The sequence below is a fragment of the Centruroides vittatus genome, unplaced genomic scaffold, assembly GCF_030686945.1.
Source record: "Centruroides vittatus isolate TY-2023 unplaced genomic scaffold, ASM3068694v2 contig_883, whole genome shotgun sequence".
NCBI lineage: Eukaryota > Metazoa > Arthropoda > Arachnida > Scorpiones > Buthidae > Centruroides > Centruroides vittatus.
In genome coordinates this window covers 222,987-246,151 of record NW_027122575.1, presented here as the reverse complement: position 1 = coordinate 246,151, position 23,165 = coordinate 222,987, and the positions used below count along the sequence as shown (strand labels likewise).

General features: G+C 29.7%; 1 protein-coding gene across 1 annotated transcript in view; it reads right to left on the bottom strand.

Annotated features, from left to right (window-relative positions):
* LOC136983562 (uncharacterized) overlaps positions 1-23,165 on the bottom strand; it is an 81,956-nt gene that overhangs the window by 16,394 nt on the left and 42,397 nt on the right. Inside the window, exons 8-14 of the mRNA XM_067280345.1 lie at positions 20,948-21,034; positions 20,782-20,872; positions 12,890-12,941; positions 12,716-12,825; positions 5,556-5,725; positions 5,318-5,418; positions 1,917-2,058 (exon numbers count right to left, since the gene is read on the bottom strand). Coding sequence (XP_067136446.1) covers positions 1,917-2,058; positions 5,318-5,418; positions 5,556-5,725; positions 12,716-12,825; positions 12,890-12,941; positions 20,782-20,872; positions 20,948-21,034 — 753 coding nt within the window. The remainder of the gene's footprint in view (positions 1-1,916; positions 2,059-5,317; positions 5,419-5,555; positions 5,726-12,715; positions 12,826-12,889; positions 12,942-20,781; positions 20,873-20,947; positions 21,035-23,165) is intronic.

Sequence of the window (23,165 nt, the reverse complement as noted above, 5' to 3'; positions counted from 1 at the left end):
CACAGATAAAACAATTTACCACAACAGACCAGACTCATTGGCAAACACAATAAAATCACATACATTATAGACATATCCATTCCAAACACTCAGAATGTACAAAACACATTCACTGAAAAAATTAGCAAGTACACAGAACTCGCCCATGAAATAATGCATCTGTGGAGGATGGATAGGGTGCTTATTCTCTCCTGTACAGGTGTGTGGTATTTGCTGTTCTCTCCTGTATAGGTGTGTGGTATTTGCTGTTCTCTCCTGTACAGGTGTGATACTCCACACACACTACACAAAAGCCTGGAACATTACAATTGAATAGAAATACATACATCACACTACAGACGGCCACTATGCTGAATACATGTCATATTGTTAGGAAATTTCTGAATACAGACACTGACACTTATTTAATTTTAGTTTTGTTTTGGTTGCTATGCCTTGACTCTGGTCGGCATAGTACATAGCCACCAGTGTCAACCGAGTATAACCCACTAAACCCAACATAATAATAATAATTTCTTTTTGTAAAAAAATTTTTTTAAAATTTTCAAGTCATTTATATTATTTTAAGTTTAAAGATAGTTAATTTTTTAAGGATTAGTTAATTGGAGAATTTAAAGATATTTAAGGATAATTGTTATCATTTCTAAGAAATATACCACTTCTTAATCATTACAATTTTATTAATGTAAAAAGATACAAAAATTGTTATTAATTAATAATTTTGTGTTATTCAAAATTGATAAAATAAAGACCAAATGTACAATTTTTTAAAATATTTAAATAATGACTTTTATTATAAGTATAACAAAACAAATAGTAATAAAAATAAAAATAATAATTAAGAATAAGTAATAGTAATAATAAATAGTAATGCTATAAGTTTAAGTAAGAATAAGAGACATCAAGGATGATAATATGAAGAGATGGAAAAGGTAATTTGAAATTGAAAAATTTTAACTACGAGGGCTATTTTTTAAATAAGGTCTGTTTATGAATGAGAGTGAGAATAATGTGCAATCACGGCAGTACACATGCGCTTCTGCTCCGAGCAAGCTTGGCACGCATTTTGACACCATTTAAAGCCATATCGTCTGTCTGTATGCTGAGCTGTAGAAGTTTAAAATGTTTAAGAAAATTGAGTCTCCCGCCGACTGTGAGATACGATCTGTTATTCGATTCTTGAATGCAAGAAACTTGGCAGCAGCGGAAATTCACCGCCAGATTTGTGAAGTTTATGGTGATAATGCTATGAGTGACAGTAAAGTTCGAAAATGGGTAAGAATGTTTAAGGATGGGCAAGTTAATGTGCATGATGAACCACGCCCTGGCAGACCTTCTCTGATTTCTGAAGATTTGGTTTGTGATGTGGCTAACAAAATTCGAGAGGACCGATGATTCATGATTTCAACGTTATCAATTGAATTTTCACAGATTTCAAGATCAGTTTTGTATACCATTGTTTCGGAGAAACTGAATTATTGAAAACTGTGTTCTCCGTGGGTTCCAAGACTTTTCTGACGATCACAAAACAAACAGATTGGACAGTGCTTTATCGTTCTTGATTCGATACAATCATCCACACAGTCCAGACCTTGCACCCAGTGATTTTCATTTGTTTCGATACTTAAAGGAGTTCCTTTGTGGTCAATGGTTCAACGATGAAGAAGTGAAAACTGCAGTCATGGATTGAGCTTCTTCACAGGCAGCAGATTTCTTTGAAGTCAGAATTCAAAAAATTGTTGAGCGGTATGACAAATGTTTAAACAAAAATGGAAATTATGTAGAAAAGTAGATAAAAGTATGTAGAATATGGAAAAAAATATATTTTAATGATATTTACAGTATTTTTCTTCTTATTAAAAAATGGACCTTATTTAAAAAATAGCCTTCGTATATGTAAAAACTATATATCTTACTTGTTGACATAATGTTTCCAGGAGAGATAAATGATGTGTATAATGTCGATAACTCACTGCTTTTGTTATCAAATCAAGAAATTTTATGATTTGCTTTGAAAATGCTGTGTTTTGAGATAACACTGCAACCAAATGAATACATCTGTCATAAGAAATATAATCAATAAGAATAATATAATAACAGAAAATTATTATAAAATATTAAAATTATTTGATGTAATAAGAAAAGCATCTCAAATAGAAAAAAAAAAAATTTGAAAAATTCAAGCATTAAGATGAAAAAGTGAAACAGTTTTTGTGCTGAGATAGTTTTATTTATAAGTTGCAGACATAGACTGCATAACCAAATTTAATTTGGAATACATATGGCAGTGTCTGCTCATTAAAAAGTAATTAAAGGAATGATAAACTTTGCAATGTTGGAATTTATGTTGAAAATTTTTGAAATGCACTAGAAATCTCAATTTGATACATACACTTTTATCAGGTATAATCATAAGAAAAATTTATTCTTTATGAGGTATATGGATACAGCTGTAATTATTGCAATATGTATTTTTGTGTTTAGTTACCTTGTATTGAATAGATACAGTCGACTTGCCTTAAAGCAAACACAGATAAAGTGATTAGTATGTAAAATGTCTACAAGGACTTATTTTATTAACAGGACATATTATACTGGTGACCTGGTTCAGAAAAATTTAAGAAAAACTAATCAGAAAAAAACAGTCTTTATTTTTCACCTGTTTTGTCACAATGTTAATTTTCAAACAAAAATTCTACCAGAATTTGTTAAACCAAATTGTAAATTGACTCAAAAACCCTTAAGAAATAACCCTATTTCCAGTAATGGTTGCTTTTTACAGTTTTTGACATGAACAATAAAAATTAGTAATGTAATAAATGTTCTATTTTAAGCAGACTAGATTTTCTCCTAATAGGAGAGAATCTAGTCTACTTAACTGTAAAAAGCAGCCATAACTGGAAGTAGGGTTATTTCTTAAGGGTTTTGGAGTCAATTTACAGTTGGTTTGACCTCTGATTGTAGAGAAATTCAAACATGTGGTTTTGGCAGACCATTCTACTGTACTCAGAAAATAGTCGTTAAAGTTTAAGGACACCCATCCCTTTATATGGATGTGGTCCCATGCAAACTTGCTAGTTTGCATATTGGGAAGTGCATACAGTGATGCTAGGTTGTGCCAAATTTGTTTTTTTTTTTTTTTTACTCTTCTGGCACCAGAAATATTTTGTACTTTTTAAAATAATTTTCAACGGGAAAAAATTACAAACTTCTTTTAGCTTTGTTTTGTTTAACCATTCTGATATACTACTTCACACTTAAATGGCAAATATCATCTCATTTTGTTTGATATGAAAAACCATTTAGAATTTGTTTTTGTTAATAAATTTAATTTTATTTAACTTTATTTAGCAAATTAATCCGAAATACTGTATTATATTTTAGAGATTTTGATCATCTATTAAGTCTTAACTCCCTAAATTATACCTTAGCCTTGACCCTGAAATTCATTAATATGAACTTTCAATAAAGTGAACTACTGTTCCCCTAGCAATTCATATTAACGTGAGTTGACTGTATTGCTATATAAAATCCATAAAAATATCCTATATGCAAAGCATATCTGCACAAAAAAAAGCCACTTTACTTTTTCATTTCTTAGTAAGAATAATCTTAGAGAAAAAATTTGAAAAAAGATCAGATATTTCCATCTGAGGTGTTCTCCTTGTAAGTTATTAAGGTAGAATTAAAAATTTATTCATTTCACTGAAGAAATTATGAAAAAATTAATTTACTTTTCAGATCAATCAAATATGTTTATAATGAAATTAAATAGAAGATTTTCAATATATAACTGATGGATTTTTATTAATATGAGCAATTCTGTAACATACATAAGAAGATATTTTATCAAAATTATTAAACTTTTTTAGTCACAAAACTTCAACATAATATGTAGCCTTAAAGCAGTTGTAGCAATATTGTGAATTTTACATTTTTTATAAGAATTACTTCATACTTTATGTTTCACTCTTATTTATTAAAACAGTAAAACTTTGTTAAGTCAAAGTTTAAGGAGTTAACAACTTTTGTAAATTTAAAGTATAAAATAATTTAACATTAATACTTCTTAAGAAATTTCACATCCCAATACATTATAAATCAATGCTACTTTGAAGTTAATGAATTATTAATAGTAAGCATATTCATATCTTTTCACAGCCTCATGTAAATATTAGCAATCAAAGGGGATTAAGAACCATATTCACTTGACATATTGCAGAAGTTGCATAACCATGTAATTTAATGTATAATCCAATGAGCTAGAATATACTACATAGAGTGGCTGTGACCATGGTTACAGCGGTCTTGGTGGCAACGATGGGTACTATCAACTGCCATCTTACTTTAAGTCAAAACATTGAAGTCTGTACCATGTATGGGGCAGGATTGTCACTTTAAAATCTATTTTTCTCATCTAAATCTAGACTTTTTTTGTTTTCCCCTAGATTTGAGATTTAGAAAATTAGATAAGTGATATAAATCTAGATTGTTTCATCTCAAATTTAGCTATCTTTTAGATTTTATTTAATTATTATAAAAAAGCTAAGATCAGAATTTTTTTAATTTTTAAAAATGTATTTGTTAATTTTTATCATTGTGTCACTGCTAGAGGACTATTTTTTTTTTTAACTTTTTGCATTTGGAGGTGGATGAGTAGCATACAATAAAAGGTCAACTCTGCCATGAAATTGTCATTACCTGAAGAGCATGTAAGAAGTCAATTTTAATTAAGATTTACCATTGAAATATTCAATATGAATACATGCAAAAGCCATTTTGCTGCAGCAAATAATATGTTTAATTAAACAATAACATTTTTATTCAAGAGTTGGGCTGGGTAGAAGTTATGTGTAGCCTACTAAGGGCCATTTGGGTAATTCATTAGTCTATGGGAGATCACAAAATCATAAGATGAAAGGCAATTTTAGGAGATTTTTTTTGGAGAAAAGTTGCACTTTATACGCCATAAAGTACGGTTATATATATCACATAATAATTTTTTTGTTATCTATATATAACAGCTGAGAAAGTAAAATTAAAGAATGTTTAGAAATGCATGAACTTACCACTACAGAATATTTTGTCTTGTTTAAAAACATTTAAATAAAGGATGGAGGACTTAGTCGCTTCCAAAAAACAAAAGTTTTTTGGAAGCGACTACGTCTTTTTATTTCTTATAAAAAGGAAAATATCAGATGTGTATTCAATTTTCTTCCAACATGGCATTGCTACAGCTACTCTATGTAGTATATTCTAGATCATTGGTATAATCATACAAATAATAATTGATATATTTAAAAAATATAATACCTACCCATCAGCAAATTCCCAAGGCTCAGATGGTTTATAGAATTTATGATCAGAGCAGCCACCACCTCGACCCATTTTTGGAGCCAAAGATCCACATGAATACATCTAAATAAAAATCAAAATGTGTTACGATATACATAAATATGCTTTACAAAATAAAATTTAAGTGTTTCACATTGATCAAAAAGATAAACATTATATTTAAAAAATTTTTTTATAAATATAAAAGAAAATTTATTAACCTGTTTATTTGTATGTAATTCCATATCATTATCTCTCAATTTTTTTACAACACTAAAAGTTGAAAGACCTTTATCAAAACTTGCATACTTCTCTGATTCAGATGGTTGATTCTCTACACTATTTAAACCCTTTTCAATTTCTTTACTAACAATTGAAAATGCTTCTGTACCTGAAAAATCAATTTAAAAAAATGTAAATTATATATTAAATGAATATAAATTACAGAATTCAGAAGATAAAGCTTTGAAATTTTAGAAACCTTATTTTCTAATTAATATTTTCTTTTTATACATTAAAATTTTCTACTTTTATGTTAAGTGGAAAATTTTATCCTACAAAGAATTTTACAATTTATTTAAAATTCAATATGTTAAAGTATCATCTAAAAATCATTTATTTGTTAAAGCAATCGTCCAACTAAAACCAAATATTAATCGGGCTAGAAATGGCTATAATATTAATAATTTATAAGACAATTTGGCACTAGAGTTAGGCATTAGGTGCCATCTCTTAATAAATTTAATAATTATAATTTTAAGGATTTAATTTAAATAATTTAGAAGTACTGGAAGAAAAGAATCTGCCCGAAGTGGGACCCGAACCCGTAACTCCTGCTTACCGTGCAGATGCGTTGCCAATTACGCTACCCAGACCTCCGGTCCAATCTCCTCTTCCAATATATATAAGCTTACGTTATAACCATCGATGATTATTACAATGCCAGCTGGGGATGCATCCAGCGCTCACGTCCTCTAAACATCTTCCAAGGCACTCAACTTGCCAGGGTTTGTGATGGCTGGTCAAGTGCCTTGGGAAATGTTTAGAGGACATGAGTGCTGGATGCATCCCCAGCTGGCATTGTAATAATCATCGATGGTTATAACGTAAGCTTATATATATTGGAAGAGGAGATTGGACCGGAGGTCTGGGTAGCGTAATTGGCAACGCATCTGCACGGTAAGCAGGAGTTACGGGTTCGGGTCCCACTTCGGGCAGATTCTTTTCTTCCAGTACTTCTAAATTATTTAAATTAAATTCTTAAAATTATAATTATTAAATTTATTAAGAGATGGCACCTAATGCCTAACTCTAGTGCCAAATTGTCTTATAAATTATTAATATTATAGCCATTTCTAGCCCGATTAATATTTGGCTTTAGTTGGACGATTGCTTTTAAATATATCGGGTTTGATGATGATGTTTATTTACATTTATTTGTTTTTATAAAAGCAGAAATTTTTAATATAAAATAATATTAATGTTCAAATATTTTTTCATTGTTTGAGAAATTTTTATAAAATAAAAAATTCTTATTCTGCAAATTTATTCAACTAATACAAAAATTTAGTAATCTTCATAAAGGGATGGAGTCCAGAGATGACAAGTCTGTGGCATGCCATAAAAATTTGCTTGTCATGCCGTATCATATGATTTCATTTCTTTTTCATTGTATAATGTTTAGAATAATAATTATTATTCATAAATAACAGAATAATGCAATCATTGTATTTTGACTAATATTATTTTTCAATATAGAATATCAAGTACTCCAAAATTAGTTCAACAGTCATTGTGATTAAGTAAATATCATGTAGATAACATTAAAATTACATGATTTAATTTCAGTTTTATATTCAGTTCTGTTTTTCTTTTTTTAATCCATTCTAATTAAAGTGTATTCATTTCATTTCTTTAAAAACAATTTTCTGAACTCAAAACTTTGACATGAATAAATTTTAATTTTATAAATATTCCTATTTTGGCATACAGACTCAAAAACTTCATCATTCATGTTCTACTAATAATTATATAAAATCTCAATGTCTTAATCAGGGTTGGATTAACCCACTTTGGGGCCCTAGACATTTTCTTCTTACCGGGCCCCCTCCCTCTCCCACAAGAAATAGATCGCAGAAAAAACATAAAATGATAAATAAAACAAAACTAAATAATGTGAAAAACTAAAACAAATCTTAAATTTTTATTAATAAAAAATATTTAATATACAACAATAAATTTTAGTTTTTCTAGAAAAGTTTGAACAGTTTGTTTATAAATTTTTAAAAATTGAAATTTATTTTATTAAATGTCTAACAAAAGTTGTTATACAATAACAATATTACCTTAAAATATTAATTGTTTAATTTAACCTTTTTGGTTACAGGGGTGGCCGAAACGTGGCGCATTGGACGATTACAAGTGGCACTTCAGTCAGTTCTGACTGAAGCACAACAACATTGCCAGATTTGGCTTCTATGCAATTAAGAATTTAAGAATATTACATAGAAAAATTAATTTTTTATAGTCTGTCTTGGCAAGTTCATTTGTTGCACAATTCGTTACAATCTACTTTGCAGATAAAATGAGTGTTCTCCACATAGTAAATTACAGTGTATGCGTGTATTTTGAGTCTTGCGATCTTTATTTCCTATCAGTTTACAGGCATGTAATGGCCAAAAACATTTACTGTGATTAAAGTTATTGCTGGAAAATCATGAATGGTTTTTTTTTAATTTTATCGTCAAATCTTGGGTTATTAAAAGAATTTTTTAGGGATTGGCTACTTTTAAAAAAATTTTTGTTTACAAACACTAAAAACATCTGGCAACACTAGTTCTGAGTGAGCCCTGGTGGTGTCCAGTTTGGAAACAGAGTTTTTGTGAGAGCGTTTTGTGGGTTTGTGTTTTTTTTTTTATTTTGTGTGATACGATGTATGTAAGTGTTTGTTCTATTTCAACATTTTTTTAGAGTTTTGTACTGTACTTTTCTATGTTTTCTAAAATTCCTTTTATCCATTACAGTGCAAAATAAAATGACTAAAAGAAGTGCAGGGAATGATAGTAGGCATGAATTTAATGAACAGTGGGAAAATGAGTTATTATTTATAGCAAATTCATCAGGAAAACCGTTTTGCATTGTTTGTGAAAGTACTTTTTCACATAATAGAAGACATGATCTTAATTGACACTATAAAACACAGCATCAGACATATATAGAAGAAAAAATGAAGTTTGTTCTTGGATCTGAGTTGCGAAAAGAATATGTGAGTAAGAAAAAGGAAGAAATCAGAAGAAGACAAAATATATTTGCTAAAGTAAGTTGTGAAGACTTAGCAATGACAGAAGCGTCACATGAAATTGCTTTAGCATTGGCGGAAAAAAAAAAACCTTTTTCTGATGGAGAAGAAATTGTTAAGCCTTGTCTTCAAATATTTGCACGCCATCTTGATAATAAAGTTATTGAAAGGAAAGCAGACAAAATTGTTATATCAAGGCAGACAGTTATGAGACGTATTGAGGAACTCTCTCAAGATGTATCCCAGCAATTAGAAGACCTTGTCCATTCTTGTACTTTCTTTTCTCTAGCTTTGGATGAATCAACGGACATATCTGATGTTGCACAGTTAAACATTTTTATAAGAGGAATTGATGATAATTTTAATGTCTTTGAAGAACTTGCCAGTCTGGAGTTATTGCATGGTAAAACAAGAGGATCAGACATTTGAAAAAGTAAAATCATGCCTAGAAAATCTAAAATTAGATTGTAACAAACTCATTAGTGTGTGTACTGACAGAGCACCATCAATGATAGGTAAAGTCAATAGCACTGTAACTTTGCTTGAAAATTTTTTAAATCGTCCTATACTAAAATATCATTGCATTATACACCAAGAGATACTGTGTGCCAAAACTTTAAATATGCAATATGTTTTGTTATGTTACTGGTTATTAAATGTGTGAATAAAATTAGAGCAAGAGCATTAAATAGACGAGAATTCAGAGAATATTGTGAATTGTTAGATTTGGAATACGGTGATCTTAACCTTCATTGTGAAGTGCACTGGCTATCTAGAGGGCAGGTTTTGAGTAGATTTTGGAAATTGAAAAATGCTGTTTCTAATTTTTTAGAACAGGAAAATGAATTACCTGATGAAAGAACCCTATTAACAACTGGCTATTTGATTTGGCATTTTTGGTTGATATTACTAGCCATCTGAATGATTTAAATTTAAAACTACAAGGCAAGAATAAATTATTTCCTAGCTTAGTAAATAGCATCAGTTCATTCGAAATGAAATTAAAACTGTTCATCTCTCAGTTAGAAAATGAAGATTTCAGTCAATTTCCATGCTTAAAAGAGCAGAGTGAATGTGCTAAAAATAATAGCAATTTGATCAAATGTATTGAAAAAATTAAGATATTGCAAGAGACATTTGAAAGTTGTTTTTCATGATTTTGCTAAAGAAAAAACTGCATTCTTGCTTTTATAAACCTATTTTCACTTAGTGAACAAAACATAATGCAGATGCCTAGTAACATACAAATGGAACTGATTGATTTAAAAACAAATTCATTCTTAAAAAGCAGATTTGATGAGCTTTTTCCAGATCAAAACGCATCTGACATAATTAATTTCTGGTGATCATTACCATGTGAACATTTTCCAGAGCTAAGAAAATTTGCAAAAAAATTATATATGTCGCTTTGGAACAACATTTAGATGTGAACAAGCATTTTCATCAATGAAATTGATTAAAAGTAAAACAAGATCACAAATAACTGATTCAAATTTGAAGAATTCTCTGCTGCTCTCAGTAACAAATTTAACACCAAAAATTAAAAAACTAGCGAAATCCAAACAGGGTCAAAAGTTTCATTAATGGTAAGTAATGTGTATGTGCTGTAATAGATATTGTTTTACATACAATAATTAAATCATTTTAAAAAGTTAATTATATCTATAAACATACTTCTATTATACAGGGTGGGCCAGCGAAAACGAAACGGCAGAGTGTTCGTGTTCGTCCAAGCAAAGCGCTCGGACAGGTCGATTTTACTCTCGAGGGGACATCTTTTGCAATAAAATTTTTGCGATTTTGAATACAACAGACAACAAAAAATTTTAAAAACTCATTTATTTTGTATTAACTAAAAAAGCATTTATTTCGAAAAAAAATGATTGTTTAGTTAATATTCAGAATCGCAAAAACTTTATTGCAAAAGATGTCCCCTCGAGAGTAAAATCGACCTGTCCCAGCGCTTTGCTTGGACGAACATGAACACTCTGCCGTTTCGTTTTCGCTGGCCAACCCTGTATATTAAACAGGTCATTAAACAAACGCCAGGACCAGGACTCCTAGCAAGCAGACAGAACAGACAGGTCCAAATTCCAAGCTGATCTCGTTCTCAGTGCCAACAATTGTGGTGCAGAGTAATCTTCACCAAACAAGACTCTGGCAGCCATAGCACCATCATGAAGCGATCACCCTCTTGTACAGGATATCATTGCTGACTATTGTAAATTAGTGCTTCAATAAACTGGCATAAATTAATTAATTTAACTGCGTGATTAAGTTATTCCTTTTTCTCCTCTAAGCAAAGCAGGTTTATTCTTATCTCTATTTACCAACCCCTAACAATGAACGTAAGGCGCTATAAAAAGTGTTCGAGTTATATGGCACAACTGAACTTGTCTGTCAAAAAATTGGCACATGGTATGCAAAACGTTGGCCACCCCTGGGTTAATATTTAAATAATATAATATTTTACCCATGAAAGGTAAATTGAATAATGAAAAAGATAATTTAAATAAAAGCCAATATAATTTTTAAAAAGTAATTATATAAATACGAATAAACTTTATCTAAAAATTTAGAAAAGTGAACTATCTTATTTGCAAATATTTTCAAAATAGACTGTTTGACCAGGCCCTTCAAAAAACCGGACCCTAGACATTTGTCTATGTGATGATCTGGCCCTGGTCTTAATTACATAATAACCGATACAAAATCTATTACAATTCTACATCTGTATCTGAAATTTTATTTTCCCTCCAAATGATAATTATAAACACAACAGATCGAAGAGCATAGTTTTCAAGGACATTTTAAAATTAAATTTATGTATTCAAATTATTTAATGTTATATTGTTCAATGTCTTGTGATATCTATTTGGATAGCCAACTATTTAATATACTTGAAAAAATTCACTAAATTTATTTTTAATTTTTATAAATTAGGATATTATTCCAAATTAATCAGGAATTTAGAAATGAGTAAGGCCGCGACTCCACTAGCCGTAAAAGGGCCGTAAAACCCCTCACCGTAAAAGCTTTTAATCACGTGACCATGATATTTTACGCCTGAGTCAGGTCGTAAAATATCATGGTCACGTGATTAAAAGCTTTTACGGTGAGGGGTTTTACGGCCCTTTTACGGCTAGTGGAGTCGCGGCCTAAAACAAGAATTTATTGAAGTAGTATACAGATATTTAACTCACAATTCTAATTTGATACATTTATACTCACCATGCAAGATGGAAGGAAAGGAAAACCACCTCTTTTATGAGGGAAAATGATGCAATGTTACAATATATTTGTGAAATGCTATAACATATCCATACTTTATGTAAAGTATAAATCTTGTTTTTGCCATAAAATATCCTAGATTAATTCCTTTTTGTTATTTAACTTAATTTATTGATGCATTTACATCACTTAGGCTATTTGATTATAAATTTAAAGTTATTTAATCACTTTTTAAATCATTAATGTTGTTATTTGTATTTTTCTTGTCTTCTGTCATCAATTTCAACATTTCCTTTATAAGTATGTTAAATCTATATATCAATCTATATCTTTATTTTCTGAATTTCTGTACCATTTCAGTACAGAAATTTCATAAGTTGTACCCCATTTTAGGGTACAACTTATATGCCATAAAGTACAATAATCTATATTTTATTCTTAAACCTATTACACTTTGTAACAATTTTGATTTATTTGATGATTTATTCTCAATACTGTTTTTTATATCTTCTAGTTTTGAATTTTTACAGTTTACTTTTTTAATATGAACTTTAGAATCATCATCACTATATATACCTGCAGTACAAAATAACATTTGAACATAAATATTGTTTGGCACTGAGAAAATGCTTCAAATACAATTTTGATACATAATTTTTCTGAAATACTCCTTAATTCATACAAAATATACAAAAAAATGATGTGGTTCAGCCTGTATCTGATTATATTTTTTTATATGCATTCTATACATAAAAAAATACATTGCACATCATCTATTGATCAAAATATAGTAAGTGAATTTTGAATTACATAAATTTTTGATTACTCTATATTAAAGAAATACTGACTTACCATAAGCTTGAACTACATTTGCAAGTGCAGTCGCTGCACCTTGCCTAACTGATGATATACAATCATGTAGATTCCGGAAAAACATTGGATACAACGATTCCATTGAGAAGCTGTGCAAAATTAAGTATTTTATTATTTTCTCAAAATAACTTACTTATAATTATGTATACATACCGAGATTCTTCAGGATAACACATCACAAAATTCCCACAAGCAAGACAGGCAGCTATAAAAAAAAACAGTAATAATAATATAATATATTAATATATATATATATATATATATATAAATAATGCAATGTTGCAATGTAAACAGAAATTTCATATACAGTAAATCCACATGCATAAATATTCAGAATTTTTCAGTTTTGAAAATTAAAAAATTATTACTATCACGAAATTAAAGATATTTCATCTGATATAAGTGAGATCATATAAGCATCTAATAATTATATAATATCTGAAAATTTTGTAAAATTTCAGAAATTGAGTGTAGAAATGTGTTTTGTTTGGAAAAATGCATGTATGAAAAATACCATATATTGTTGGTCGGTGATCAAAAACTCTTATCTCCAATAATAAGTCTACAATACATTAAGTCAATTTTTATATATTGCCAAAATCCCTCATAAGTGGTATGTACTGTTTAAGCACACACTCTGACTTGTATTCAAAAAACTCAACCTTGTACTCAAAATTTTACTCCCTTGAAAAGACATTTTTTAGCTCTCCTGTAAAATTTTTGGAAAAGCAAATATGAGGTTTTGATCACCAATATGTAATTATTCTAATTTTTGTTACTAGAATATTTTTTAGAATCTTCTTAAAATAAATCATGGCATTCCAATGTTTCATTTATTATTATGTAAATATTGGTCTGTTTTTTACTCTGTAATCATTCAACAAGTTACTAAACAAATCACAGAGGAAAAAAGAAAAATTTGATTAATCATTAATACATAAATACAGTAAGTGCCTCTTATTGTTATTGCAGATGTTATCAGTTTTCTAATATCAAAATCAACATGTTCCAAAACATTTAAATTAACTAACATTACAAAACTTTCACTTATTGTAATTGGAAATTTGCTTATAAATATCTCTACGTTATTAATGATAGGTTTGAATTTATTTAGACAGTAAATAGCAGCCAACTGACAAAACAGATAACAGTTTTAAACCATGTTGTTTCAATGAAAACATTAAGCACAACAGTCAGAATCAATTTAAATGAAATCATTCAATCATATAAAATGTTTTCACTTAATATGTTAAATTTGTTTTAATCTTGCACTTAATACTATATAAATAAAGTAATGAACTTCAAATTTCGATTGCTGGCACTTGTTACTCATTTTTAGGTTACCTGTTTGCTGTTGTTGAAAACTTAATTTTCATTATTGTTTAATCAAAGTAGAGTACCTTACTGTATCTCATAGCATAACGGAAAAAGCAAATAAGAAATAAGATTTGTTCCTCAAAGATAGACTTGAAACTGTAGAATGCTATGATAAATTGCCAAAAATGAGAATACTGTTGCACAGTTAAAAATTTCATAGCCAGTTTTGTGCAAGATTTTGAATAACAAAGTAAATAGCAAAATGTCAGCAGAAAAAAGTGAGAACATGATTTACAAAAAAAAAATCAAACTAGAAAAGATAGTGAAATTGAGTTAGCTTTGACACTTTATTTTAGTAATTTTTGTAAAAAAAATGTACTTGTTAATAGGCCATTAATCATCATAAAGGTGAAAAATTAACTAAAAGGTTTTATTGTAATTGGGTTTTTGGTTCTGAGTATCTGGACTTGGATTACTAAGTCAATCCATTCTTATTTGGACTTGATATTCAATCTAAAACTTGACAAGTTTGAGCCTAAAGTTCATATATTTTAACACCATTAAACAGAAATTGTTGAAATATTACTATTAAAGGTGTAAGGAAACAAAACATAGTTATTGAAGTAAACCTGCTACTTGCATTTTATCTTTACAAATCATAAAGATAAAATACAACTAGCTTAATTTTGTATCTACAATACTGACATTATAGCTTTCCACAACAGTATTTTTAAGTTGATTTGAGACTTTGCAGTGCATAAAGTTGAAAATAGTCAAAACCATAAAAAAATTGCATGCTGATTCTTAAAATCTTCAAATACAACCCCTAAACAAAAGTAAGGAATATTTTGTAATTGCTGCAGAAAAATTATTTTGATCCTTAAATAATCAAGCTCACAAAAATATTATTGAACTTTTAATAATTGGCAAATATAATAGACTTATTAGAGTATTTACATACCAAACTTAGTAAAGATATTTGTATAAATTACAAAATTACAGCATTTTAAACAAAGTAAGAGTTGAATGAAAGTATGAAATCATGAAAAATATTTAACAAAGGTATGGAATAATAATGATTAATATTTTGTAGGGCCACCTTTTGCCCTAATTACAGTCTTTATTCTTTGTGGCATTATAGAAATAAGGTTTTTACACAGTTCTGGATCAACCTGTGACCACAATTCTTTGACTGTCTTCTTTAATTCTTCTATTGTTGTAGCTCTTTTTTAAAGACCATTTTCTTCAGAACATTCCAAACATTTTCAATGGGAGATATATCTGGACCAATAGTCTAGATGTATTCTAAATGCTGTATGTTATGTTCTTGAAACCATTGCTTAATTTGTCTAGTCCTATGGCATGACACATTGTCATCCTGGTAGATGAAATCCTCATCACCATCTGATGTTTTAACGACCAAAGATTCTAATAACTCCAAGTAATTATCAGCATTCAATGTACTATCAATGATTGCCATTTCACCAACCCCTTTACAGGTTATACATCCCCACATCCATTACACTTTTAGGAAATTTTGCTGACAAATTTAAACAGTCAGAATGAAATTTTTCATCTGATCTTCTGTATACTGATTTGCCACTATCATTAGCCAATACACAATTTTGATTTATCTGTGAACATAACTCATTGCCAGTCATTAACATTCCAGTCTTTATGAGATTTGGCCCATTTCAAATGATTTTTATTTTATTTTATTTTTTTGTCATGTAGGGCTTTGTTTTGACTTTTCTTAAGTGGTAACCTTAAACCAACAAAATTCACACCTAAATGCTAATTCCAGCAGTAAATGAACAAGTAACTTTAATGCTTGAATGTTTTCGGCCGTCTTTCAGAGCCCTCATCAGGAAAAATATACAAAACAGAAAAAACCGCTCTATTTTTTGAAAAGTTTTAGCTTTCAAACATAGCTGTGTTCTAATTTTTTAAACATTTAACCAATGTTCAATACAAAGATCGTTATGTATTACAACATATGTATAAATTACTTTTTAAATAAAGGTATAAATAAATTCATCAGTAATATAATATATGCTGTTGTAAAAGTTAACTCGACGTTTTAACATATAAATGATGTTTGATAAGGAAAATTGTTTTCCTTTACAAATGCCTAAAACTAAATGCCTAATTATACATCAGAAATTATCGCTATGCTTTGTGGCATTGTAAATACAGTCAAACCTGTTTTTATGCGCTCTTTTTATGTGTGATTTTTATTTGTGCGATTTTTTTAATGCGAATTTTTAATTTGTGCGGTATAGTTGGCGACTAGTCTCGTGCGATTCGTCATGTCTTACGTTGACTTATTATAGCTAAATAAACTTATTATAGCATAAATGCACTTATTATAGTAATATTATTGCATGAATGTGCGAAAAATGAAATAATTTACTTTTTAAGTCAACAAAACACCACCTGGACAAAAATATGTAAAACAGACGATAGACCAGACGATGCAGTCAAGTGCTGACATCTGTTGTCAATAAATTCTATTTCGTACAGTTTTGAGTTATTTTCTATGTGAGACTTTTTTTATGCGGTCCCCGTTGACCGCATAAAAAAATTATTTTTTTAATTGTGTCGCGAAAACTATTATTTACAGCCATTCGTGAAGTTTCGTGAGATTTTTTTTAATGCGTTTTTTTTAATGCGGTCCCTATCCCCCGCATAAAAACAGGTTTGACTGTAATACTTCCACGCTTGTGGAACTGGAATATAGTCTTGAGTTAATATATAGTCGGAGTTAATGCAACCTCCCTTCATGTTAGCCATGTAAATTTCAAGAGCCTCCAATGAACGTAAGTGGTAACCTTTTTCTGCTAGCTTCCTCCTTACTATAATGCCTGATACATTAACACTTGTCTCTCCACATTTTGAATTAATGCTTCTTGATGACAAAAATCTGTTTTCATTAACAATTTTAATTAAGTTACAGTAATCTCTCTTGGTTGTAGTTCTTGGTTTTCCAGCCCATTGCTGCTTTTTCACAGTTCAAAATGTTTGTAAGGAACTGAGCCCGAGCGTTATTTTTATTTTATTATTATTTTTTCGTTTTATTATATTTTGTTTGGGGCTTATGTTTATTTAAGACGAAGGTTCCCCACCACTCTCTTATTAGTAACCAAAAAGAAGATAAACCAACTCACAAAGGAACGAGCGCCGTAGGAAAAAAAATCTTGCGCACTTGCACTGCCCAGCGGAAATAAACAGTCCGCAGAAAAAAAATGGAGGGGGGAATCCCCACACTCACTAGTAAAGAAATACTTACTAAACCGTCATAACATCCCAGAAAATTGTGCTAAATACTTTGTAAATGGTTTATAAGCTTTTGTTGGAAAATTAAAGCTGCCAGAAAGAAACTTAATGTTAGAAAACTAAGTATGTAAATAAGGGGAGTAACCCAGCTGAATTGTGACGTCACCTCACAGCATAAAACCAGTACGCTAACTGAAGAAGGACGAGGTGAATTCCAGAGCGAGGTGATTCCTGGTCGAAGTCCAGATTGAGAATTAGGCGATCCAAGGTGTTAAAGAGGAATTCGATTGACGATAGCGAAAAGATTGAGAGAAACAGGTTCCTAGTATAGTGAGGTGATGGATAGACGTTTAGTTCGTAAGAGATTCTGTTCATAGTTTCTAAGTATTTGATTTGTCGAATTTTCAAAGGGGAATTAAGATTAAGTTAAGCTAAGTAGCTGAGTTTATTGTCGGGTTGACTTGTTGATTTTTGTTAATAAATTTTGTTTTGGATTATAGACAATTGTACATAGTAAATTCTATTTACTAATTAAATATATTTGAAACTTTTACTTTGACTTGATATTTGTCGTTATTCTTACTAATTTCTTTGGTGCATGCGTAAAAGCCCAGGCCTGGCAAACTAATCTCGAATCCGCGTAAAGTACCCGTTAGGTTAACGGAAGTTTTACCGGCCGCAGTTAGTGTCGGTTTCCTAAGATACTAAAAATAGTACTTTACATGTTTTAAACTTTGAAATTATTTTTGAAGCTGTTCCTTGAGAGCACTGTAATGCTTTTGCTATTATCCTTTGTAATTTCCTTCTTGATGCAAGAAAATTATTAACTGTTTTTTATCTTTACTTAATTCACTACTGAGTGCCATCATTCACTTCATTATCATGTTCATTTCAATTTTATACTTCACTATAACAACATCATAAAATTTATTTACAAGAATATTATTCATTTTAGAATATTAAAATCCAACATTTTTTAATATAATAGCTTTTTATTATAATAATCATCAAAATATTCCATACTTTTGTTCAACTCTTACCTTATTTAAAATACTATAACTTTGTAATTTATGAAAAATATCTCTATGATGTTTGGTATGTAAATATGCTAATATTCTATTATATTTGCCAATTATTAAAAGTTCAATAATATTTTTGTGAGTTTGATTATGTAAGGATGAAAATAATTTTTCTGTAGCAGTTACGAAATATTTCATTCTTTTGTTCAGGGGTAGTAATAGAAAATTTTTCATAAATCCGGCAATGCTGTTTGCAAAATGTGTGTTATGTTTATTTATTTTATAAAGATTTAAAAGAAAAAGCAGACAGAAGTAAAAAAAATGCAAAAGAAATCAAAAGTACAGAATTTCCTCAAGGTAGTCTCAAGTCTCAATCATAATCTTGATGGCCAGATGGCTAAGATGGTTAAGGCAGCAACCAACTGCTCTGGGGACTCAGGATCAAGTCTGGAATAAGCAACTTCTCAGGAATTTTTTGTGGACAGTCTTCCCTGGATAAGTTGAGTTCTGTCCCTTACCACCCAGCTGCCCCACTGTTGGCCTGGTTATGAAAAAAAATGGCCCTTTTAGTGCAACAGGACAGAAAGAGGAAAATACATAAGGTGTGTTGCAAAAGATTAGGTCCACTCCATTCAGTTCAGCAAACACAACACAAACACATCTAAAGAAACCAACACACATTTATTTTTGTAGGTAGTAGAAACATGTAAAAATAATATGACATTATTAAACTAACATATTATTAGACAACTGTAAATGCATAAACACATAAAGTGAGATAATCCATGTATTGAAAAAGTTTAGTTCCACCACATCTCCAGAAGAATAGTATGAACCTGCAAGTTAAAGGTTACAAACTATTTCATGCAGGTTAAGAGTGAAATTGTCGTACTGCTGCAACCATGAGTTGTATGATTTGCTTGATATAATGTTTATGGAAACATGGGCCATGGCAAGATGTTATCTGCCTATGAGAGGGGCAAGATTAATGCATTAAAGCAGCAAGAGCTGTCCAACAGGGCTATATCAAAAAGGATTAATCAGTCACATAACATGGTGAACAATTACGTATGTAACCAAGAGGAGTACAATCAAAAACCCTGTTCAGGACGTCCACGAGCATTCAGTGAACATCAGCTTCAACAGGTCGTAAACACCCTAAAACAATCAAGATCGGACAGTTGGCATGTGATCCAATAATTAATGTTCATAAGTCAACCCTATTAAGAGCTGTAAGGTGCAATGGATGACTGCTGTACAAGAAGAAACATCAGCCCTAAGATAGCATGGATAAAATGGGCTAGAGAACATTCAAGCTGAAGTAGAGAATGGAGACAAGTAGTATTCAGCAACAAAAAATAATTTAATTTAGATGGCTGGTGCTACTACTGGCATGACATCAAAGAGGATGAGATCTTTTCCAAATGCCAAATGGGAGGAGGATCAGTAATAGTCTGGGACGGATTTGGATACAATGGAAAGACTAACATCGCATTTCTGAGTGGGCGTACAAAGGCCAGAGACTATCAAGAACTGTTGGATGTGCACCTCATGTCATTTGGAAAAAGAGTTGGAAGACCATTTTGGACATTCCAACAGGACAATGCACCAATCCATGCAGCACACACTACATGAGAGTGGTTCTTAGATAATGGTGTGCATGGAATGGAGTGGCCTAATAATTCCCCTGACGTTAACCCCATGGAGAACCTCTGGGGAATCCTCGCTAGGAAGGTGTATGCCAATGAACATCAGTTTCCAACTGTTGCAGAACTGCAGACAGCTATTACCTCTGTATGGGATGAGATAAGTCAAGATATGCTCCAGCGACTTGCAGACAGCATGCCTCGTGTTTTTGACATTGAGATGAAAAAAGGGCACTTTCTGGGATGATAATGTGCAATTCCACACAGTGGAACTAAACTTTTGCAACACATGAATTACCTCATTTTGTATGTTTGTACATTTACATTCATCTAATAATATGCTAGTTTAATGATGTCGTATTATTTTTACATGTTTCTGTTACCTTCACAAATCAATGTGTATTGTTTTTTTAGATGTGTTTGTGTTGTGTTTGCTTAACTAAATGGAATGGACCTAACCTTTTGCAATGCACCTTATACATAAACTTTAAGTGAAATATTATGCATATTTATAGTACATTTTGTGCATGTTTGAAACATCATGAAAAATTATTGTCGCAAAAAATAATATTCTTTCTAATTATAATTACCAAATTATGAATTTTAATTAGTTAATTGTTTTACTAAATGTATGAAATTTCAATATATGGGCCCAAATAAAAGTAACTAAAGCAGACAAAAATATTTTATTTAAACTTTGTTAAAAATGTATGGATTTTAACAACATATTATAAATACCAACTTCCAATTATTAATTTTAGTTTATTCTTCTTATATTAAAACTTACCATCTCTTACAGGCCAACTCTCATCCTGGAAACATTCCAACAAAGTACTGAGTAAACAGGGAACATGAGGTCTTACAGCATCTTGCTTTATCTGTAGAATATAAAACATACACGTAATTATTATTATAAAAATTAAAGTTAATTATTTAAATAATTTAGAATTTACCTTTGAAGCTAATTCTGCAATGCATGCACAAGCAGCTTCTCTAACAGCATGATTATTTGCTTTAGTTTGAGAAACATAATATTCAACCTGTAGATGACAAAAATTCATAAACATTAAATTTTAATATGTGTACATTAAATACAATATATAGAATGATAACATCATAACAACAAAATAAAAAATTATTTAAATGGAAAGAAACAAAAAATTTATAACATTTGAATAAAGTACAAGCAAAATTATTTATAACTAGGTATCTTTTTAGGAAAACAAAACTGAGCTCCATGGCATAGGTTTTTCTGTTTCAGCTTGACACAAACATAAATGTGGTGACAAGCTTCTAATGTTCTGTCTAAAGCTGTTTAAAACCAGCAGGTTCAGGGAAGTATATGCATGTTCATTGTCATAACCAACAAAAATGTCAAGAAATGTTTAAAACACCCATATGTTTGCCAGTGGCCTACCAACTCCAGCAACTGGTTTAAAAAATATGTACAGTACATGAGCAGCCACAGGCTGTGCATGTTAAATGCTCATTGTAAGGATCAAAATAAAAAAATTGTTGTAAAGATCAATGTAAACTGAAAGCAATCAGAAACCTGATTGACAGATAGCTTGTGACCAGCTTCCAACTGGCAATTGGCCAATAAATTTTACATGGCAAAATTTGATCTTGAATATCTCAGCCCATAAATGGAATTTTGAAATTCTGGCTTCATCATGACATTGGCCTTGCCAAGTTGTATATATTTGCAAAAAATCATGTTTAGTGGTTGTGCAGTTGCTTTAAACTTCAATCATAAACAAGACATTTTCTGATTTATGCAGAGCTCTGCTCAATAAATTCATTTCAATAAAAATAAATGAATAAAGTTAACTTTATTATTATTTTAATGTTTGCTTCTTAACAATATTGACAATCATACTGATGATCTAATTAGAACAATCTTTAAAATTATAGTTGTGACTTTTTGCCTAAGATAGCAGTATATTCAAATAAGAATTTTATGTAAAGTTTTATTTTTTAAAAATCTTGTTCCACAGAATTATGTAAAAATAGGAGAATGCCATTTCTAATTTTTGTTGTTATTAAATAATATTGTTAAATTTGACAAAATTCCTGGTTCCATCTTTTATATTCTGTATGGATAACATCTTTTATTTTCTTTTCATTTGCAATATCACATTGAGATTAAATCTACACTTATCTGACAGCATTGAATTTATAATCTGCAGACAAGTATGAATAAATAAAGTTTATTTCAATACTATTAATTTCAAAAGGTGTTTGCCATCACTATCAGGTACAATTATTTTGCTTAGCTATCTTTTTATTTAAGAGTACATTTTAGATCTGATGATTTGTTGAAGATTATTGAATTGCAGATATTTATTATTCTGTCTTAGTATAATTTTTTATTTTTTATCTGAATATTAAATCAAAGCTCTTTCATCAAATTTGTAAAATTTAAAAACTTTTGTTTAACATTTTTCATGATTCCATACTTTTGTTCAACTCTTACCTTGTTTAAAATAATGTAACTTTGTAATTTATGCAAATATCTATGATATTTTGGTATGTAAATACCCTAATATGTCTATTATATTTGCCAATGATTAAAAGTTCAATAAAATTTTTGACTTTATGAATTTCATTATTTTTTCTGCAGATAAAAATATACCAAATTTTTCTTTAATGTATGTACTGTCCAGTATCCTCTAATATTTATTTATAAACATTTCACACAAATCCATCTTTGCTACATCTTTTTCTCCCAATATGTAATATTTGCAAATTGCATTTTGATTTCTAACAATGAGATGATTGTGTGCTATTAAAAGTGTTCTGTTCCTTAACATCTAAAATCTCTTATTAAAGTAGAAAAGTCTCATTTTATCACTATAAATACATTACAATCAATTTCAAAATATTAAAAATATACATTAAATCGAAATTAAACAATAAAAATTAATTTTTACAAATGAATTTGCTGTTACCTGGTCTAAAACTGGCAGAAAATGCCATCCTATGATAGCTTGAAACTTTCTTTCAGCTAAAAATGTTACACGAGTGTGAATTTACATACAAAAGTTAATTTAAAGGTATCAAAGTATAATGTATGAAAAAGTGATTTGTCTGAAAGTCGAGATGAAATGATTGTATTATGTACCTGTTATATTATAGATTTATTTTATGAATATTAGTATATTTGAGTAA